This window comes from Onychomys torridus, chromosome 14 (genome assembly GCF_903995425.1).
Source record: "Onychomys torridus chromosome 14, mOncTor1.1, whole genome shotgun sequence".
In the NCBI taxonomy this organism is placed as follows: Eukaryota; Metazoa; Chordata; class Mammalia; order Rodentia; family Cricetidae; genus Onychomys; species Onychomys torridus.
The window spans coordinates 75,534,404-75,556,070 of record NC_050456.1 but is presented as its reverse complement, the minus strand read 5'-3'; the positions used below and the strand labels follow the sequence as shown (position 1 = coordinate 75,556,070).

Sequence of the window (21,667 nt, the reverse complement as noted above, 5' to 3'; positions counted from 1 at the left end):
TGGCGCCCAATGGAAGCAGGCGAGGTCAGGCTGCTTTTGTCCATGTCTCCCTCCCGACACACATGCACACCCACAGCCAGGCCCAGACTGTCCATCAGATGTCACAGTGCCTCCCGGGACAGCTTGGCATGCCTGTGAAAGCCCAAGAATCACCAAGGCGAAGTTTTAGGATAAAGACTCTATGGGCCAGAACTGAGCCGTGTCTTACCAAGGACACCACTGCAGGGAGATGCCCAGGCCATGTGTACCTCTGAGCACCTGCCCTGAGTCCCCTCTTACCCTGTCTCAAAGGAGCCACTGCACTTGTGACACACCGGGCACCAGCAGACACTTTTGTACATTATCATAATTTTCACACACTGTGGGTTAGGTAACCTGACCACATCCCCATTGTTACCCACAGACACTGGAGCTCAGAGAGATCAAACCACGTGATAGATGTCACACAACCTGTAGATCGGAGCCTGGACTGATTACTTCAGAGCTCCACAGTAAACACTGATTATCCTCTGCACCCACCCTGCCCCAGGCTAGTTCAAGGAAAACATCACAGCCTGCCCACTATTTGAGAGAGCCAATCCCCACCACATGTCTGGGCATGTGGGCAGGACCCAGAATCTCACTGTATCTCTTCTCCTCTGTCTCCCTAGCCACCTCCAGTCCAGAGGTCTCAGCGAGCTGATCTCGAGCTGGTGGAGGGGCTCAGGACATCCCAGTGGGCTCACAGTCCCAGGAACCACCCCAGAATCATGGTTACATGCTTTCCTTTGCATATGGTAGCAGGGGTCATGCACCCTGCACCCACTTGGAAGCTCAGCACCCAGCTTGATTCCTGCACCCTGTGGTCAACGCTGCCCCTTCTCCAGGCTGACAGCCTGAGAATCTGTTATAGGCACAGCTTCCTGCTAAAGCCTACTAGGAAATCAGGGGTGCGGTCAGAACTGAGGTCTGAAACTCAAACTGCCCACGCTGGGCTGCAGCTCCCAGGTGTCAAGTGAGGAGAAAGGGGTCCCCACCTCACTGCTGCCTGCAGCCTGTGGGGGGCCGGGTGCCCTTGGTGACCGGAGGCCTTGCCTCTGCAACCGGAGCCATGGCCGGTAAATATAGCACTGCTACTCACCAGCTGAGGGGCCCTCGCCGTCCGACATGGTGGTGGGGGAGATGGGCAGCCAGCTGGCCACCAGCCCGCAGGGACACTCAGAGCCCTCAACAGCCGTCACCCACCCAGCCTGGCTTGGGACTGCTCTGTGTCCAGCCCCTAGGCAGTGTCCTGCCTCAGCCAGCCTGGCCACCCCCCCATGTTGGGCTGGGCAGATAAGAGCGTGCTCCCGGTGCCAGGAACCTGTGTGATTGGTGGATAATTCTAGGCACTGCCCTCCCCTGCCTGGGGCCTCTCCTCAGCAGCCCCGGAATGTTGCCCGAGAAGCCGCTGCACCCCTGGGTGCTGGACCAGCCCCCAGAACCCCAGCTCTGGAGACTATGGAATGCCTATTCGCTCTGTCCTGGTGGTTGGTCCCCACCTACTGAGCCAGGACCATTTATGGGCATTTAGTGTAAGAGACTATCAAGGGATGCTGCCAGCCAGTGCATGCTGGTACCAGGAGGCACACAGAGCACGGCCGTATTTGTTTCTTCTGCTTTCCAGACAGCCACATCACATCAGGTCCATGTCACAGGCAGGGTTAAGTGACCCTGAAGGGAAACCAGCCTTCTAGGGGTGTAACCGGGATCTGGAGCCAGGCTGTCTGTCTCCAAGGCATAGGAAGCCTTGTCTTTGTTTAGCCAAGAGCACCCACACTCTGGACACGCACAGGGTGCACTCTGCTCTACGCGTGTTGGGGAGCTGCGTGAAGTGAGGGAGCTCCCTACAGGGGAAGTGAGGTGACTCCTGTGCTCACACAGGAGACATACGGTTGAGAGAACATATTGCTCCAAGCACTTTGTATGTGCTTGCTGTATGCTTGACTAAGATTCAACTCAGTCCTCTCCTGGTTCCCACAAGGTAGTGGGCAGTTCTAGTGTAGGACCAGGGCTCCCAGGGGCATCCCTCCAGTGTTGTGCTTCCTGGCCCCCTGGGATCTGGGGTCATTCCAGTTGTGGGACGCATAGGAAGTGAGGCAGCTTCAAGCAGAAGGGGTACAGGGAGATCAGGGAATGAACTCAATCAGAGAGACCCAGGATGCTTTCACGCTCTTCCTGAAAGAGATGTCTGGCTACAACATCCATTCTAGGAATGTGAGCTAGCAGGGAAAAGGAAAGAGGTGGCAGTTCCCAGCAGGACAGTGGCAGGGGCTGCTGAAGTGTCACAAGGAGCCTCTATCTCCTTCTCTGGAGCCACCCCACCCAGAGGGACAGCCCAGGATCAGCTCCTGTATCCAGGCCACTTCCCCTTCCTGTCCTTGGCCCCAAGTCCCTTCCTGTTCTCTTTATTGTGGGAACATGTGTGAGGAGAAAAAAAAAAACAAACAAAACTTGATTCTCTTGTCCTTGAAATCACAATAGCAGCGAATGAGCCCACTACATGTATGAGAATCTGTGGGCAGGTGGGTGGGCATGTGTGTGCACCTGTTTGGTAGTGGGCACATGGAGTGTGTATGTGACAATGTGGGTATGTGCTCCCATGTGAGCATGTACACATGCATATACATGTGCCTTATATGCACAGATGTGTCTATGTATGTGAGGCAGGCATTTGCACATGTTCTGCCAACTCATGCTGAAGTTGACTATCTCCAGCTCACCAGCACCCGGTGCCAATTCCAACAACTACTGGTGGGGGTCATGGCATGGTGGCCACTACCAGGGCTCTAACAAGGCCTTGTGCAGTCACCCAAGGACCCAGGCTGCTGCAGGTGGCAAGCCTAAGGTCAGGAGGGCAGGACAGGTGGTCAGGGAATCCTACAAGGTACTGTTTAGCAGAAACCTAGCAAACGATCATGGGTATGGGTGTGCAGGAGAAGGGCCTGGTATGAGAGCGAGCTCATGGCACCCCAAGAAAGGCAAGAGACCAGCAGGTGGGATGAGAGATGTTGGCAGGAGGTGGGGCCTTTAAAAGAGAATAGGGAGGGGTTGGGGATTTAGCTCAGTGGTAGAGCACTTGCCTAGCAAGTGCAAGGCCCTGGGTTCGGTCCTCAGCTCTGGCAAAAAAAAAAAAAAAAAAAAAAAAAAAAAAAAAAAGAGAGAGAGAGAGAGAGAGAGAATAGGGAATGGAAGGTCACCTGTTTCCTGGACACCAGTGGGGCCCAGCCCTGAGCCTGAAGTCAGGATGACACAATCATAGAGGAGGCTCACTTCCTACCCCTCTACCCTGCTACACTCACTTTCTCCAGGTCACGTGGCCGGGCCTTGGGTGTCCAGCATCTCCTCTTTGCTGGAGACACCCTTCTCTCTTGACCTTGGGTAAAAGAATATACAGCCTCCCCTAGGGCCTCAGTGGGCAGGGCTGAAGGCTGATGCATGTCTACACCAAAAAGAACTGTGCTTCCTGACTAGGTGGCCTTGTCAAGAAGGCCTGACCCCTGTGTGTAGGCTGAGCATGGAAGGAAGGCCCTTTGGACAAGGCCTAGCTCAGAGAGGTGTGCTCACCTGTTCCACCAACTCTGATTAGAACAGACACCTCTTCCAGCAAGGATAAGGTCAGACACACCCAGCTGTACACAGCCTGAGACACACAGAACACACAGACACACACAGACACACACACACACACACACACACACACACACACACACACACACACTCATATACATACCTGTGTGCTCCAGCACAGTTCTGGAATTTAATTCTGCACACCCAGTCCCCCTGGTCCAGCCCAGGCACATAAGTAAAACACTCCCTGGGCAGCCCCCAGGCTCCAGGCCAGGAGAGAGGCCAGGTAGGGCAGTCCAGCTGCTCTAGCATCCCTGGGTAGGAGGAGCAGAGGGAGCTCCCACATCTGGCTTAGGGCCCTAAGAACCTTACCTTGTGGTGGCAGCAGGAAAGGCTCATGGGAAGGCTTCCCATCCTGGGGTCTGCAACTGGGGCGAGGCTGGTGGACACTTGAGGCCCCTGCCCTGCCTTAGGCCTTGTGACAGGGAAAATCTCCTGAAGCTGTGTCCATAGAACTGGGGCCTCATACATATCCCAGGGAAGCTGAACCCAAACACATCATTGTAAGCAGTGTTCAACAGGCCCTCAAGGCTGCCTCTACTATTGCCCTCCCTGGGGTCTCTCACACAGAGACAGGCCCTTGCCCTGGTACAAGGGCCAGCAAAGGGCTTGGTCACAGACTCTGCTCTTGGTTTAAACCACCAGCTAAGGCCCGAGGAGGGAGTGGAAGACAGAAATGGGTCCCTTGATCCCCACCCATGCCCACCCAGGACAGACTCTGGAACCTGGCTGGCCACTTAGACAGATGAGAAACACCTGTTGAAGCTGTCCCCCACTCTTACCCTGCCAAGCCCCCTTTGGGGCAGCTGGGAACTGAACCCAGCAAAGTGGGTGCTTCTCCATGAGCCAGCACTGGGTGGAGTCCCCAACCTCCTTTTAGACTCCACTCTCTCAGAGGATCAGAACCCACCCTTTACCCCAGGCAGTGAGAATTCCCAGCATGCCTCCTGCTGGGGTAGCTACTCTGCTTGGGAGCTGGAACAACCCACTGTTAAAGGGTCTCAAGGTGTGAGGGAAGTTAGAGTATAAACTGCCTACCTGAGTGTGAATACTAGAAGCTTCCTGCCAGGGTAGAATTTGGATTCAGAGTGCATGCCCTCCCACATTCTTGTGTCCAAGTTTACAAAGGAGGGAACACCATTGCCTAGAGGCAGGCAAGGAGGAAGCAACACTCCAGAGCCCTGGGGAGGGCATCTCAAGCAGTGTGAGAGAGCCTGCACTCAGCCCCCTCCCATTCACACATTTCTGACCAGTGATCCCATCCATCTGCGGCCTCTGAGTTCCAGCTGGCTCTTGACGTAAGGTTTTCCCCTTTCCAGCATCCCACAGTCCAGGTCCATCTCTAGGAAAGGTGTTGAAAATTGAGGGCCAGGTTGTTGACCAGCAGGACACTGACCTGGCACCTTCCAAACCCAAGCCCCCAGCAGGGTGTGGAAAGCTCAGAGCACCCTGCCATAATGGGTGAGCAGGTCATCCCAGAGCTGCTCCAGGGTGCCCTCATGTGGCTCCTCTGGGGACTGCAAGTCTTTCCTAAGCCTGCCCTTCCCTACTAGGAGCCAGCAATAAAGATGGCCAGAGGGAAGGGATTCGCAGGCTCTGTGCCACAGGTCACTCCATGCATGAACTCGCCTAACTGGTCCACCAGCGCAGAGAAGTGAGTCCTGCTATCTGTCCTCCATTTTGAATGAGGGAACTGAAGTTCAAGCTTCAAAGCCAATGACAAGGAGGGGTCAGGATTTGACCTCCACAGGACTGAGGTCCCACCCCTCAGACAGCCCACTGTGTGGTAGGGTATGGCTCAGAAGGTCTGGGCATTGGCAGAGGGTGGCAGGGGGCCCTTCCTGACCTTTATCTCTCCTTCCTTTAGGTTCCAACACAAAGACCTAACTCAGGCCTGCAGTAACAGGCCACCAGGTATGAAGGGCCATGGGTATGTCCTGACTCCTTTATGACTGTGACCCTGACTGTGATCCATTTCTGGCCCCTGGGGGGATTTGGGGCAATAAGGATGTGAAGACGCAGGCTCAGAAATTGCCAGTCCAAATCAGAGGATGTTAACACCGGCAAATCGACACTTCTGGAAAGAGCCGATCCTCCAGGTGAGGCCAGGTTGTGCCCCCACAGTGCTGAGGTGTAGTGACCTGTGTGTGACCCTTTCAGGTGGGTGATGAGGGAGGTGCTGTCCTGTGGGGGTCAGACCCAGCCATGCCAGAAAACAGGGGCTGGCATGCATGGGGCAGGTGGCTGGTGAATTTGAGAGGTGCCCTGGGCAGGGTGGAGGAGTCGTGGCAGGTCAGGGCTGAGGACAACATGAAAGAGAGAGAGTACCCTGGGAAGGGCCCATGAAAAGGGCTGGTGGGGGCAGTGACAAGGCAAAGGCAGGGATGGCTTTGCCTGTAAAACAGAGGCCAAGCCTGGCTATTCCCAGTGAGTGGTGATTCTGGTCCCGGTACCAGCAGAGGAAGGACAAGCAGGAACCTGGCCTGCAGCTCCAGGGGTGTCCCCAATGCCCTGCTGAGACCAAAACCCCCCAATCCCTCAGAGGCTGAGACCAAAGTCCTTGTGCAGGACAGCCTGGGCTGGGGCAGGGACAGGCCAGCAACCCAGACACACACTCACTCCCCTGTTCCCAGGTCCCAAGTGTACAGAGCAAATCACTGCCTTCCTTAGCCTTGGTCTGTCCCTTGGGAAGCTTGAGAGCCACTGTTGAGACTGCCAAGGACCACGGGAGGCAATGTATAAGGAAGGTTCTCACAGGTCTACACACCTCCCCGGTGTGCAAAAGGGTCCTTGATTGGGTGAGAGCAGTTTGTCTCTGACACCGGCTCCCCGTGGAGGAGGAGGAGCTGAGACCACGCCCCCTGGACTGGCAGCCTATAAAAAGAAGGGCTTCCTCTATCTTGAGGTCTGACACACTTCCAAACCTCAGGGGTGCCAAGAGCCTCCTCTGGCCAGGTCAGCAAGTACAACACTGTGCCCACAGGTGTGAGGTAGGTATTGATGCCCACCTCAACCACAAGGACCAGCCCCCTCCACACCAGTCTCAAATCAAGCTCTCAACACCAGGACCCCTCCTACAATCCCAGAGCACCCAGCACCCTGCTGCACAGACTCTCCCCACAGGGAACTGGTTTCTGCTAAAGCCCTTCTGGTAACAGGCAGGCTTCTTGCACAGTGGTATTGTCTGGGCCTCTCTGGGGCCCTTTCTAAGCAGGCAACTTCCGGAGCTGTACCAGCCCCCAGGGATCAACCTCATCACCCCACCCTGCACCCAGAAGAAAGAAGAGCATTGTGGCCTGGGCGGCCATTCATTCATGCAGTCAACACACATTTATTGGGCATCGACTCTGTTCCAGACCCTAGTTCACAACAGGGGCCTCAGAGACGAAGTGCACACAGACCTTGCCCCGTGGCACTCACGGCCTGGCAGGGCAGCTGGTCACAGGAGCAGACAGTCACAATACAGTGTGGTCAGTGTGTTAGAGGTAGCACAAGTGACCGAGGGAGCACAGAGGAGGGACCCTGGCCCGGCCGTGGGTAGCAAGGAGAGCTTCCTGGGGGATGTGTCACTTGAAGATTTTAGGGAGTGTGCAAGAGTTAGGGTGTCTCTTTTGAGGGTATGGCCAGTGCAGAAGTTCAGAGGAGAGACGGTGGCAGTGGTGGTGGTGGTGGTGGAGGCTGGGGGTCAGGCAGAGCCCACCAGAAAGGGCTGAAAAGCCAGCAGATGACAGGAAGCACTGAGGGTGTGAAGCAGGCGAGGGTACAGGGCCCGCCAGGAGCCATCATGGAAGGTGGCAGAAGGGTCAGGGGTGCCAGTGGGTGGCCACGGCCTGAGGAGTCTGACCCTACCCAGGGCTCAGCAGGGTGGGGGTGGGGGTGCAGGCTGCCAGCCCCGGGGCCTCAGGGTGCACAGCACTGGGTCCAGTGGCTTGAGGGTAGCCTGCTCTTGCAGTCCAAAGCGCTGCCCAGGCACCAGCCGGAACTCAAGCCTCTGAAGCAGCTTGGCCATAACGACCTTCACCTCCATCTGTAGGGGCAGGGCGTGGGAGGAAGAAAGGGAAGAGAGGTAGGGGAGGAGGGGGAGCAGAGGAAGGAAAGAGGGGGCATAGAAGGAAGGGTGGGGGATAGGGAGGCAGTGGAGACACATGAAGGAAGGAAGGGAGGGAGGGAGGAGAGAGCGAAAGGGAGAGAGAGGCGGGAGAGAAACACCAATGTGTAGGCTCTCCTTTCTCGCTCTCCCATCAAGCATGCTCAGCCCCCCCCCCCCTGCCCTGCGTGCACAGTCATTTCTTGGAGACCCCAGGCCCTACATCTCCTACCTGAGCAAACTGCTGCCCGATGCAGGAGCGGTGGCCCAGGGAGAAGGGGAAGTATGTGAACCGTGGCCTGCAGGAGAGAGGCCCTTCCGGGTCAGTACACCAAGCAGGGTGTCCCCACAATGGTCCCCTCCTATGACCAGGTTGGGGCCAGGAGCAGAGCCACCCTCAGCAAACTGCTGAGCTCTGCCCCGATGATGGTTAGTGTTAACCATCGACTTGGCAGAACCAGAAGCTGCGAGGAGACATTAACTGAGTGGGAAGCTCCGCCCACTGCGTGCAGCCCTGTTCTTTGGGAAGGGCATCCCGGACTACACAGGATGGAGACAGTAAGGCAAGTACTGACGTAAACATCCCCATCCTCTGCCTCTGTGCTGAAAACCACACGCTAGCTGCCTCGAGGCCTCCCCCCCTCCCCAGTCAATTCTGTCAGAGTATCTATCGTGGCAACAGAAAAGGAACTTAAGACAGCAAGTGACCGATGTCCCTGAGCCATGATGTCCCCCACAGCCCCCTCCCAGGGTTCTGGAGGAATGGATTCTGTGGGTACAGGCAGCTCAGCCCAGAAGCCTTCTCACACAGACCTCATCATAGCAGCTCACGGGGGCACTTACTTGGGCACTCCAGGGCTGAAGCGGTCAGGGTTGAAGGTCAGTGGGTCTTCAAAGTAGGTGTCCATCCTCCCCATGACATAGGTGCTGAACTGCCAGGCAAAGGAGCTGGTGTCTCCGGTTCCCAGGGTGTTCTCTTTGCACCTCCCAACCCACTGCAGACACCCCCCCCAAACCCCCCATTGATGTGGAACGCAGCCCCTTTCTACCAATTTAGTGTGACATTCCACTGCCCCCCTGGAAAACCTCAAAGAGGAAGAGGGGGACACTGTGGTACACCATTATCCTCAGGGTATGCTGGACCATCCCATGCCTGGCTCAGCCCTGTGGGTAGCCGCAGTGACCCATTTTACAGATGAGGTAACAGGGCTCGGAGGCTTCCCTGAAGTCTCCCAGCAACTAAGTGGCCAGGCTGAGACCTGGCGCTGGGAGGCGCCCTCCTCCTGATCACTGGAGGCTGGCCCGCCCTCCTTCACCTCAAGCTCACTCCAGCCTTCAGGGCAGAAGCTGGGGAAGTAGCTGCCCAATCTGAACTCACTGGGCCTCCTGAGAGAGCTGGTGCACCCTCTACACCCTGGGTCTTCAAGGGCTAGGTGTCCAGCCCCGGAAGTCTCTAACTGGACTATAGGTACTGGCCACACTGGGCCTGCCCACCTCACTTCCCTGTGAGAACAGCAGCCTGGAACTGAACTGTGAAAGTGAGGGGCATCAGGAAGCAAGGTAAGGAGCCGGGGGATCTACTGGGAGCCAGGGTATTTGCTGGGCATTATCTCATGCACATGAATGGACTGGCTCTGGCACCTGCCACCCAATAGCACGCAAGGATGAGCCAGGCTCACAGGTACCTGAAGCTAAGGCAGGGGTGACCAGGGAGCTGGGGAGGAGCCTCCTCTCTACATCAAAGCCTTGCGTGCACCCTCATCCTGCTCTGCTACTCATCCCGTCCCTACTTATGAACAGTTCTGCTGTGCCTGCAGCTATCTCTGTCAGTCCTGGCAGTGGCAGCATCTGGGCATTGAGTGGGCACACCCACTCAGGATCCATCCACATCCAAGCACTAAACTAAGAATAGTGACCACCCCTGGGAAGGACAGTGGTCAGTCAGTCCTGGGGTGTGAGTGGCATGCAGAGATGGGTGAGCGGCTTGGGGGGACCATTGCAATGAGCCCCGTGAGTGAGTGAACTGCACACAGTCCAGCTGGGTACAACAGGTGGAGGGCAGGAGGAGGAGGACAGCAGTGGAGGAGGGGCATAAGGAAGAAGAGCTAATGAGGGGGGGTCAAAGACTGGGGAGATGTCCAGTGGAGAAGCACTTGCTCCATAACATGAGGGCCGGAGGTCAGAGCACCGAAGCCCACTAAAAATGCCGAGTGAGCACAGCTGCCCTGCTGCAACTCTAAACTCCCCAGAGCAAGCTGGCCAGAGACTAGCCATACCTGCAAGCTTTGGGTTTGGTTGAGAGACCCCGACTCAATGGAGTTAGGCAGGAAAGGGATTGAGTATCATTCTTGACATCAACCCCAAGCTTCCACATCCATGAGCACCCATATGTACGCATACATCTCACACACGTGCAGACACACCCACCACACACACACAATGGAGTCATGGATGACTCCAAGAACATTCTATATCTCCCTCCTGCCAGCTCTGGAGCCTCAGGAAACTGACTAAGGCCCAGTGTCTGCAGCTGCATATGGAGCGTTTCCTTTCTAGACCTGTTTGCCAGGCATGTGAAAGGGAGAAGAGGACCTGGCCTGGTCACAGGGACACTCAGGCAAGCACAGGGCAGCCAGGAAAGTGAGTGTCATGATGGTAACAGGCCCATGGCTTCCCTGAACACAGGGACAGGCCCAAATTGGCCACCCTGGGAACAAACAGGCCGCCTGCCTGAGGGCCCCACGTACCAGGAGAGGAGTGTTACCAGGGACTCTGACCCCGTCGATCAAGGTCTCCTCCTCCAGCAGGCGGAAGGTACCCCATGCTGGCGGGTACAGCCTCAGAGACTCTTTGAGGACCTACAGAAGACATGTAAGAGCACACGGGAACTCAGGAGACCCAAGGCCAGCAGCTGTGCACTCTGTCCCATCCCATTCCTACTGAACACACACCCCATTCCAGGATGGCCCAGATTCCCAGAATATCACCCTTGTCCAACCCCTCATGTGACCAAAGGAGAAACTGAGGCCCAACGGAGAAGGACACAGGGGCAGCATTGGGACCAGAAGGCAGGGCCCCCTCTCTTCCCAGAGGATGGCTGCCTGAGGCACAGGGGAGCCCTCTCCTTGGCTGAATGGGAGGAGCCTGCTGAGCCAGCTCTGAGGGGAAAAGCTTTGGAACCATCCTTGCCTGGAGGTTCAATTTCAGCCCCAGTTACTAAAGGGCCACTTTCCAACCCTGGCTACATACTTGGGGGTTGGAGGACATCTCCATCCTGCTGTTGAATCCAAGGGAGCTTTGGCTCCAAGGAGGGCCCAGCGAGGCAGCAGGCCTGACTGACGGCCCACACCTCCCCACAGGTGTCTCACCCACACTGCTCACCTGGGACAGGTACTGTAGTCTCCCCAGGTCCTCATAGTCCAGGTGCCTCTTGGAACCGACCACCTCATCGACCTCGGCCTGCAGCCTGCCAGGTAAGACAGAGAACTCACCTCTGGAGAGAAACCTCTGCTCTTTAAAGCAGCAGGCAGAAGGAGGATAAGAGCAGGGGTTCCCACCAGCACGCACTGCCTCTCCCCTTGGGCCAGGCAGCGGCATCCTAGCCTGGCCACATCTAAAGGCAATAGGATCCATGTCCCTGGATCTTTAAAATAATCCACCATTGTTTCTTTCTCAGATGCAACCTTAGGAAGGAACATGCCGACACAGCCCTTCACAGAGGATGCCCATCCAGTGGACTGGCAGCAGCCACAACCAGAAACACCAGCAAAAATGGTCCAGGGAGGCTGAAGCCTCAGATGGATCTGGACCACTTCACACCCATCAGGATGGCAGTGAGTGAAAATTGAATAAAATTCCAAGACCTGAAAATAACAAATAACAAGCCAAGGACAATCTGGGATACAGGTGTAGCACGGGTGAAGACAGAAAGCTTAGCTACCATGGGAAGCAGGGTGGTAGCTCCCCACAAAATTAAAATCAGAATTATGGTCTGGTAATTCTACCTCGGGGTGGAAACCCACAAGTTCTGAAGACAGCAACTGAAGATGCAGCTGCATGCCCACAGTTACCGCAGCTGATGGGCAGTGAACAAGGGGCAGAAGCTGCCCAAATGTCACCCTGTCCAGAGAAGCCAAAGTTCCTCCAGCCCCATGATGAGGCCAGAGCTAGACTTTTAAAAGAAAGAAGGCAGTTCTAACCTGGACTCCAACATGTATGAGCCTCAAGGACTCCATGCTGAGTTAATATAACCCAGGCTCAGACAGACACACACACAGACAGACAGACACATGCTGTCTGATGTAGCTCTTTCCAGGCACCTAAACAGATCAGAACACTGAAGGCCGGGAAGGTGCAGCTGCTTAACGGGGCAGAGTTTTGAGCTGGGAGATGGAAAGGCCCCGGGACTGGGTTGTAGCCAGGCTTGCTCCACGGTGGCAGTGCACTTAGTGTCCTTGGGCTTTTCGTTTAAAAACAGCTCAAATGTGGCACATTTTCCCAGTATCTGGGGTGGAACCTGGGCCTTGAGTATGCTAGGCAAGTGCTCTGCCACTGAGCAACACCCCAATCTGCCTCCAAGTGCATATTTCTAACACATCTATATACACATGTATTAATACATAGTATTTATTTACAATCCAAATCTATTTTTTTAAATTTTGTGTGTATTGGTATTTTGCCTGCATGTACGTGTACCACATGCATACAACGCCTGTGGAGGCCAAGAGAGGGCGCTGGATCCCCTGGAACTAGAATTACAGATGGTTTTGAATCGTCATGGGGGTGCTGGAAATCAAACCTGAGTCCTCTGGAAAAGCAGCCAGCAATCTTAATCACTGAACCATTTCTCCAGCTCCCAACAAGCTATATTATACTCTCTTGCCATCTCTCACTTCTACCCTTCATCCACGCCTATATAACAGGCTTGTTCCCCTTCCCAAGAGTTCCTACAGCATCTTGCATGGCCAGGGGCTCTGAGCTTGGTTCTGTCTGCTCTCTGACACTCCTGAGGGTGCCCATCTGCAAAGGAATCCAGCTAGGATCTGACCAGCTCAGGCACTGTATCCCATCCCCCCAGCCCCTCTACCCTCCTTGGTCCCACCACCTAAAGGGCTGGCGGTCAGCCACAGCTGGGATGCTGTGTGCACTGTGGGCGGGATGGGACCACACAGTTCTTGCCAGCCTGCAGCTCTTGATATCTTGGCAAACAAAGACTCAGAGCCAACAGTCCCTGGAGGAAATATTGCCGAGCTAGAGCAATGGGGGCAGAGTGGAGTGGAGGGTCAGGGTGATGGCTACGTCAGGGATCCCAGATGGCTTTTCCGGAGGAGTGTGGACATGTTCTCCAGGAGAAAGCAGAGAATAGGCCTGTAGGCCAGGAAAGAAGTACAAAGGCCTTGGGGTAAAGGAAAGCAAGGCCCACTGGAGAGTTCAGCCATAGCATGTGGGGACAGGCAGCCCTTGGAAAGACATCAGAGAAGCCCTTTGCCAGTCCCAAGGGCAGCATTCATACCTTGCCACGATCTCCGGCTGGCGAGACAGCTCCATCACCGTGAATGCCAGGTGGTTGGCGGAAGTCTCGTGACCTGAAGGAGGGAGGAGAGTCACTGGTCTGGGTGGCACTGCAGAGGCTGCCCACCCCCACCCTGTGATCCCAGGTTCTTGGGAGCATCTGAGACTCTACCTCTTCCCTTCTCCATGGCTGTGATATGAAAGAGATGGTCTGTCTGTCTGTCTGTCCATCCCCTCTGCTGGCCAGCAGCTGAGTAAGCCTGCCCCATGCCTCCATTTAGATGCTCTGAAAACCACTCCTTCCATCCTCTGCATAGCTGTGCCCATTTTACAGAAAAGAAGCCAAAGGGATGGGCATGGTGGTGCACACCTTTCATCCCAGTGTTTAGGAAGCAGAGGCAGGAGGATCTCTCTGAGTTTGAGGTCAACCTGGTCTACAGAGTGTCTCAAAAAAAAAAAGCTGAAGCCAACAAAAACTTGAAGTTGACAGTGTTGGAGCTCAAGGCCCTGACTGGGCCTCTGTGTGCCTAGCCAAAGCTTTCTGCAACCCCTGAGGCCCAAGAAAGGGGGGGTGCCCCTCCAGTCACAGGGACTGATCAAGGAGACCTCCCCAACCAAAGGCCAGGGGTTCTTTCAGGAAAGCTGAGGTCAGGAAGGATGCCATCAAGTCGACAGGATCAAAACCCTCCAAGGGTGACTTGGCTGGGGGAGGGCGCTGAGTCACATGAATACACTTGAGAGGGGTAAGTAACTCAGCAGGTAGCCACCAGTGAGTAGCCAAACCACCTCACTGCCAGCTGGTGCAGGGAGGTGACGCCACCGGCTCTTAGGGTCTCTCGCCAGGACAGCCCTACACTGCCTGATTTAGACAGCAGAGCTCCCCTCCTGGGCCCCCTGGCTCCACGCAGGCCAAGGCTAGGTCTGGGCTTTGAGGACAGGAAGGACTGCTCAGTCCTCAGTGGGAGACAGGTGGAAGTGTGGGTAGCACAGCAGCCCCAGCTTGCAAAGGGGGAAACAAAGTTCAAGCTCTCCAGGAGTTCCACACTGGCCCTGGCTCCCAGGGCCAGAAAGCTCTGCCATCCATTCAGAGGTAATTTTATTTTCACTTTTCTTTCTTTTCTGTGTGCAAGTGGAGAGAAATACACGTTCACAGGAGTGCACATGCATATGTGTATGTACTGACACGTCCATAGGTGTGTACATGCATACTTATATGCATTTATGCAGAGACCAGATGTCAACTCAGGAGTCACTCCTTGGGAACCATCACCTTGTTTTGAGACAGGGTCTCTCCCTGACTGGAGCTCACTGATTAGGTGGTTAGCTGGCTGGCCAGTGAGCCCCAGGGGTCCCCACCTCCACTCCCTACACAGAGATTACAGCTGTATGTCACTGCACCCAGCCTTTTGATGTGAATGCTGCAGCCAACACTCAGTTCCTGATGCTCACCTGGTGAGCAGTTTACTACCTGAGCTATCCCCAGTCCTCAGAGATGCTTTTGACCCCATGTGGGCATGCTGCCCTATAGTCCAGCTCTGACATGGTCTCTGCATGGGCTTCTGCCCATCTGGACACATCCCATCCATGTGGCAAAACATGTCTGTCTACTTCTGCCCTGGGACCATGACTTGCTCCGCCTCTATCCGCCTGTGCCCCTCCAGCACTCATTCCTCTTGTCCCATCTGCGGGGATCCCTGCTGCACATGGCCACAGGAGCGTCCACACCACACAGCCTTGCTACTGTGGAGCAGGGAATCCTTATGGTGGGGGAGACAACCCTCACCAAATCAACCTGGATGAATACAGCCTCACACATGAGGAGGACCGGCAGGAGGCAGGCTCTGGACATGGGGATGGTTTCCGCTTGCGCCTAACGTGCTCAGTGGGCAATTGCTGAGGGCTTCCTCAAGAGGAGGCACCTACCAGACTGCTGGGGGTGAGGAGGGGCTTTCTAGGTGAGCAATATTACTAAGGAGATGAGCGAAGAATGTTCTTGGCAGAGACATCAGTACCAAGCTAACGAATCTAAATAAACCTGAAATGAGAGAACCCTAAATTTACAGCCAAACTTTCCTGAGCCAAAGAAGCCAGCTTCCCCAACAGCCCAGTCAACAGGTAGGTCACAAGGGCAGCAAACAGACAGGCTCCCTTCCCCCTGGGACCTGAGCTAGGCTCAGACAACCCCTGAACTCAATCAGGGTTAAGGTACCTGGAGCAAAGCTTGGGTACCTTACCATACCACAAGCTACCCACCCGCTATGAAGAAGGTAACAAAGTTGTCCAGGAGGACCTCGTCGTCCTGGGCTCCCTCTTCAGCTGAAAGGCAAGGACACGCTCAGCCCCACAGCAGCCCTGGCTCCCAGGCCCCTGGCTCATGGGGCACCATTTTCTCTGAAGCCAGAGGCAGAGCCATTGGTGAGGAGCGTTGGATGGTAGGCCAGGAGCACCCCCCCCCCCCACCCTGCCCACTGGGCCCTGCTCCTGGGTACCCTAGCCCGCACCTTTGAGAATCTGCGTGAGGATGTCAGCAGGCACGTTCTCACCCCTCTTCAGGGCCTCCCGGCGGCGCTGCACCCAATCCTTCCCCACCTGGCGCAGCAAACGGATGCTCTCTCGGATTTCCCGAAGCTGCTTTCTCTTCCCTGGCATGAACTGAAGGAGAGCCCCAGCTCAAGGAGGCCCTTAAGGTCTGCAGTTCCCTCCCCAGGCCCCACCCGGAAATCCGTACAGCAGCGTGCCGGGGAGAACGTGAGAAGATTCTAGAAAAGATCAAGCAGCAAGGCAGACCAGAACAAGATGACAGTGTCCAAGCATGAGCTTCCCCCTCCTGCACCAAATCCCTAGAAATGGTGGGAAGAGAGGCCCTTCTTCCTCCATGCAGCGCTGGGAAGAAAGGGCCCCTGGAGGAAGGGGGCAGTCAGGGCTGCACTGGGAAGAAGTCGGGGCCAGAGGAAAGTGAAGTAGAATCAATGGCTGAAAAGATGGGGCGGCGTTGGGGGCTGCAAGCTCAGAGACTGAAGGCCCCCAGGAACAGAAGGGAGCCCGGAGATTGGCTCAGGAATCACCTTTCCCCTTTCTTCTTCTTCATGTCTGGACTAAGGAAGTGATAGCTGGAGCTACAACAGCCATCTTATGACAATGAGGTGAGGTGCTGAGGGCAGTGGAACACAAAGAGGAGACTCCAGGAACATCGGACATGGTGAAGTCATCATAGCACCCTAGAATCCTGCTTTGGGGATTGTTCAACACAAGACAAAAATTAACTCCTGACTTACATTAAGCCACTTTGATTTTGTCCTTCTACTTTTAGGTAAAGCATGCAAATCTGGATTCGGAAGTCATTTTGGACACACTGGCACACAAAGCCCATTCTGAAAAAAGTCACTGAAGGAGGCGCGTCAGCACACGCAGACACACAGCTACGATGTGGTCGCCCGGGAAGAGTAGGCAGTACCTTCGCCAGGGTGTTACGGGACGCACTGATACCCTCCAGCATGACCTTCACTGCCTGGGACAGGGGTTTCTGGGCACCCAGGAGCATGCTGGTCTCCATGCCAAAAGCTGCCTGTGGGGAGAGAAAGCTGAAGTCAAACCTGGAGACACAGGGCACAGCCACAGACACTGGCACATGCAGCTGGAGACCTGGGCCTTTGCTGTGTCACACACACCTGACAGTGACCCAGGAAGAGTCGGACCCCATGGGAAGTCCTGAAGATCAAGGGGACAGCTTTCACCTCTGCCCTGGCCCACTGCTTTTTCTCCCTGAGCTGCAGCCTTTCCGGGAGGCACACACCCACACCGCAGTGCACTGTTCACACCCACCAGCCGTGCCCTGAGACAAGTGGCTCCACGCTGAGGACCAAGTCTACTATGACCAGCCATACCCCACTGGGGTACAGAGGATGACAGAGATAGACAGGCCTCAAAGAATGTCCACCTTTGCCTTGACCAGCTGAAGCCAGTCCTCATACTTCCATGAGATGGAGTCATGACCCCAATCTCATAATAAGTTACTTTGAATAACCAAGGAGATAAAACGTATGAAAACTATGCAGAGCATAGGAGTACAGTTGAGTTGCAGAAGGAAGAGAGAAGGGGACCCTCAAGCCCTGTGCCCCAGCCTTTCCTCCCGCCAGCCAGCATCACCCATTACCTTGGCCAGAATGTCGATGGTGGCACAGGTCAGCATGTCCTGCATGGACACTGGTGTCTGCCCATCAGCTTTGGCCTCTAGAATTTCCACCAGCTGCTCTGCCTTCTCATTGAACGTCTCCATCAGGCTAACCAAGGAGCTGGGGAAGCAGTATAGGAGTCCCCTGGCTGGCCACCCTGGCCCTGCCAGCCTCCCAGACTAACCCCAGGCTGAGACTGGGGTTAGAGCAGCTGAACCCAGCCCTGCATGGACACTGTCCCCCTGCCCCATCTTGATGGTCTCATAGGTCCTCTGCCAATGTGATGCCCCACTCTGACTTCAAAGGAATGTGACAGTGCTGAAATTCTGGGGTCCCCTATAGTCCTAGACACAGCTGCCTGACTCCCCTTCTGCCCCTCTGTTTGCACTGTCTGTCCCCCTTACTTGTCTGTGCCAGGACACCATTTACAGTCTTTGTTTTCCCATTTCACTCCTGTCCCTGAGCAGCCACAGAACCTAAGTCTACGTGGAAATGAGACCCCAGATGCCATCTGCAACTCAGTTCCCAAAGCCACTGCATTGTCTGTCCTGGCATATCCCCTAGGCACAGAGTTCAGAAGGGTGTATGGAAGGATACCCCCCAAACTCAAAAGCAGCAACACGGAGGCAAGAAGGGAGGAGAACGGCACGTTTTCCATTACACACTTCTTACCAAGAGAAAATGATGCTTATAATTAAAAGTGTACATGGGTAATTTTGTCCTGTTCTTTTAAGATTTTATGTACGTTTACGTGTATGAGGGTTTTACCATGTATGTAAGTGTGCCACACACATGCCAAGTGCCAGTAGAGGCCAGAGAGGGCATCGGACCCCCTGGAAACTGGAGTTAGACAGCTGCCAGCCATCGTGTGAGTGCTGGTACTTGAGTGCACACGTGCACATGGATGATGCACTTGTGGAGTACCCAGGCCCTCTGCAAGAGCAGCAAGTGCTCTTAACCACTGAGCTGTCACTCCAGCTCCCTCTTTGTCCTGCATCCTTAATCTTGAAATTTATCTGGAAATTTGGAATTATTTCCAAATAGAAAGCTTTTTAAACATTAGCAAGGAAGTAAGAAAGAGAAACAAACGAACAAACAAAAACAGCGTTTTTTCAATTAGGAAAGAAACTGCTCTGGGGCCTCATCTGCTTGCTGTGACTCTCCCCTGGCTGCTGCCTGCTGAGCATCTTATCCTACAGTCAGCCTTCCTTGGAAGCCTCTCAGCACCCTTCCTTGACAGTCTCAAAATCCTGGAAGCAACTGTTGCTCTTAGGTTAAAAAAATCCACCCCTAAGGAAGGGAGGGGGCAGACTCTGCCCCCTGCTGACTTCTGCCTGCAACAGCACCCACCTGCAAAGAACAACAGTCCAACCCACTGTTGGTCCAAGTCCCTCCAAGGTCTTCCCTCCCATCGGCACCTGGATACCCGCCCAGCTTCCAGATGGTCCTCAGGACAGTCTCTCTCAAGCATCAGTACATGCTCCTAATGCCTTGATTTCTCTTCACCTGCTCACACGGTCTGCAGGGATTCACTGAGTGGCTGTCCTTTTTTTAGCAATCACAGTCTGGTGAACTATGTGGGCAGTGTGTGGCTGGCCAACACTGACTTTCTGGCCACCACTGTAAGCAGAACAAGTTGCTGCAGTACAGTCTCTGCCCTGTGATCTTTCGTTTTAAGCATATATTTATTAATTTACTGTGTGTGTGTGTGTGTGTGTGTGTGTGTGTGTGTGTGTGTGTGTACAGCATACATGTACATGGGTGCATATGTGGAGGTGAGAGGATAACCTGTGGGAACTGGTTCTCTCCTTCCACCAGGTGGATCCCAGGAATCAGACTCAAGTTGCCAGGCTTGGCAGGCAAGTGCCTTTATTCACTGAGCCATCTTGCTGGCCCCAACACTCTAGTCTTTTCTGGGGGAAAAAACAAATAAACAAAAACTAGACCAAGCTCTTCTAGTAAAAGTAAAATCTAGGAAGTAGAAAGTGTAAGCGTACTCTCACAGTTTTGTTTAAAGCATGTGGTGACATTCTGGGGGGGGGGGTGGGGTGGGTAACAGGGGAGACTGAGCCGCCGGCGGTTCCTAGAGTTCCTTTATTGGTGAGTTAGGACTTACTCAGGTCTCTCAATGCTTGTACAGTCCACAGTCTCTTCCCTGGAGCTCGATAACACAGGTGTTTACACAGAAACGGTCCTCTCTAAAGAAGCACCTTAACTTGTGGCCAGAGCTCCCAGAAATGCAAATGAACATCCTGCCAACAAACCGCCACCTGAGAGGGCCAAGATGGCATCCTTGGTGCTGTGTGTCTCAGAACAGTGGACCTTTTTGTTCAGGGGGTGGGGGTTAAGCATAGTATATGTGCACACGCATATGGGTGTGTGGGTGTGCCCATGCACATATGTGTGAGTGTGTGAAGTCCTGAGGTTGGCATGGGTGTGGATGCAGGGTCTCTCACTGAATCCAGAGCTCATTGTTTGAACCAGCTAGCTAGATTGCTCTGTGGACTTCTGGCCACTATCCCCAGGTACTGAGATTACACCGACCCAGATTGGGGGGCCTAAATTCTGTTTGTGCTCTCATGAAAAGAACTTGACCTGCTAAGCCATTCTCTAGCCCCTCAAGGTATTTTAAGTGCCTTGGAAAGCACAGAATGAAAGGAAGTAGTAGTCAGACGTGGGGGCCTCTTTGCTGCAAGGAGTCATGAAGACTGTCCCGCAGCTTTATTTCTTCTTTTAACATTTATTGTGGAAGAAACAACTTGCAGGAAGTGGTTCTCTCCTTCTAACAAATGGGTCTAGGAATTGAACTTAAGCATGGTGGCAAGCATCTCTACTGGCTGAGCCATCCCACTGGTCCAATCCTGATGTCATGACCCTGTGGTTAGAACCATCTGGTTGGAATCAATGTTCCCCTCACAACTGGGGGCTGGGACCACAACACTCAGCTGGCTTGTGTAACCTGCTCTCACTCTCCACTGTTATTCCTTTCCATCCTTACTTTGGCACCTTTCCAGTAAGGTCCAGACTCTGCCAATTCCTCAGATCTCTCATGGACATTCTTGGAAGCTTGTAGGGTACCTTGAGCTGTATAGGCACACAAGCTATGGACAGGGGTTTCTCCTATTTCTGGGACTCATGATCTCATGAGAGCAATGGGTGGAAGAAACAGTATTGCTTGGGTGTGGCAGGAGCCATGGTATGGGTAAGAGCTCACTCAGCCCTGGGGAGGAGGGATACCTCAGCTGGGTATCAAAACAGGCAATAGGAATCCTCTAGGGGAAGCACAGTGAGATGGTGTAAACAAGAACACAGTAGCTCCAGGATAGGGTGGGAGCAAAAAGCTAGCAAGGCAGGTGTGAACTAGGGGTGAAGGGCTGACCTCCATCTTTCAGTTGACAGTGAATCACTAAAGGCTACCAAGCAGTGGAGGTTGGGGTAGGTCTGAGTTTTATTGACATCTGTCCCTGGCAGTAAGGGGGATGCATTGAAGGAAGAAGATGGGAGACAGGGAGGTTATAGGAGAGGCTTGGATGGCTCAGGAGGGAATGTTTACACAGAGCCCACAAATTATTCACTCAAGACTCTAGAATCTAGAGTGACCCCTTGACTCTAAGCCCTAAACAAAGCTAACAGGGCCATCTATAGGGCAGACCATCAGCATGTACCTTGGACGTGATTCTTGGAGGAGGGTGGAACATCACTGTTTCTACAAGACAGACCCAAGCCTCATCATGAGGAGATCACAAACAATCCCAGGCTGAAGGACAGTGTGCCCAGCTGGCACTCAGGAGGCATCTGTGAGTTTGAGGCCATCCTGGTCTATATAATGGGTTCCAAAACAGTCAGAGCTACATAGTGAGACCCTATCTCAGAAAAACAAAACAAAACAAACAAAACCAGGCTAGAGAGATGGCTCAGAGGTTAAGAGTACCAACTTCTCTTCTAGAGGTCCTAAGTTCAATTCCCAGCAACCACATGGTGGCTCACAACCATCTGTAATGAGATCTGGTACCCTCTTCTGTATACATAATAAATAAAAAAGTAAAAATAAAAAAATAAAAAATAAAAATAAAAACCCCCAGGAAATGACATAAACCTACAAACACACATAAAATGAATGACTAGCATATAGATGGATAGATGTATCCTATAGGCAACTATCTGTAGGTAATGATTCATATATGTATATATAAAAATACAGTTTGTTTGTCTGAGACAGAGTCTCAATATGGAGCCCAGGCTAACCTAG

At 54.0% G+C, this 21,667-nt stretch overlaps 2 protein-coding genes across 3 annotated transcripts in view; both read right to left on the bottom strand.

Moving 5' to 3' along the window:
• Window positions 1-1,318, bottom strand: part of Eml1 (EMAP like 1) — a 163,219-nt gene extending 161,901 nt beyond the window's left edge. The window contains exon 1 of one of the 2 annotated variants that reach the window (XM_036205667.1): window positions 1,121-1,318. In XM_036205667.1, coding sequence (XP_036061560.1) covers window positions 1,121-1,148 — 28 coding nt within the window. In that variant the 5' untranslated portion in view covers window positions 1,149-1,318. The remainder of the gene's footprint in view (window positions 1-1,120) is intronic. The other variant, XM_036205665.1, reaches the window with a different exon arrangement.
• A 5,641-nt stretch (window positions 1,319-6,959) lies between these two features.
• Window positions 6,960-21,667, bottom strand: part of LOC118595415 (cholesterol 24-hydroxylase) — a 30,069-nt gene continuing 15,361 nt past the window's right edge. The window contains exons 6-15 of the mRNA XM_036205921.1: window positions 17,400-17,538; window positions 16,701-16,811; window positions 15,748-15,898; window positions 15,500-15,562; window positions 13,248-13,320; window positions 11,117-11,201; window positions 10,483-10,593; window positions 8,579-8,667; window positions 7,968-8,034; window positions 6,960-7,675 (exon numbers count right to left, since the gene is read on the bottom strand). Of these exons, the coding sequence (XP_036061814.1) occupies window positions 7,505-7,675; window positions 7,968-8,034; window positions 8,579-8,667; window positions 10,483-10,593; window positions 11,117-11,201; window positions 13,248-13,320; window positions 15,500-15,562; window positions 15,748-15,898; window positions 16,701-16,811; window positions 17,400-17,538 (1,060 nt within the window). The 3' untranslated portion in view covers window positions 6,960-7,504. The remainder of the gene's footprint in view (window positions 7,676-7,967; window positions 8,035-8,578; window positions 8,668-10,482; window positions 10,594-11,116; window positions 11,202-13,247; window positions 13,321-15,499; window positions 15,563-15,747; window positions 15,899-16,700; window positions 16,812-17,399; window positions 17,539-21,667) is intronic.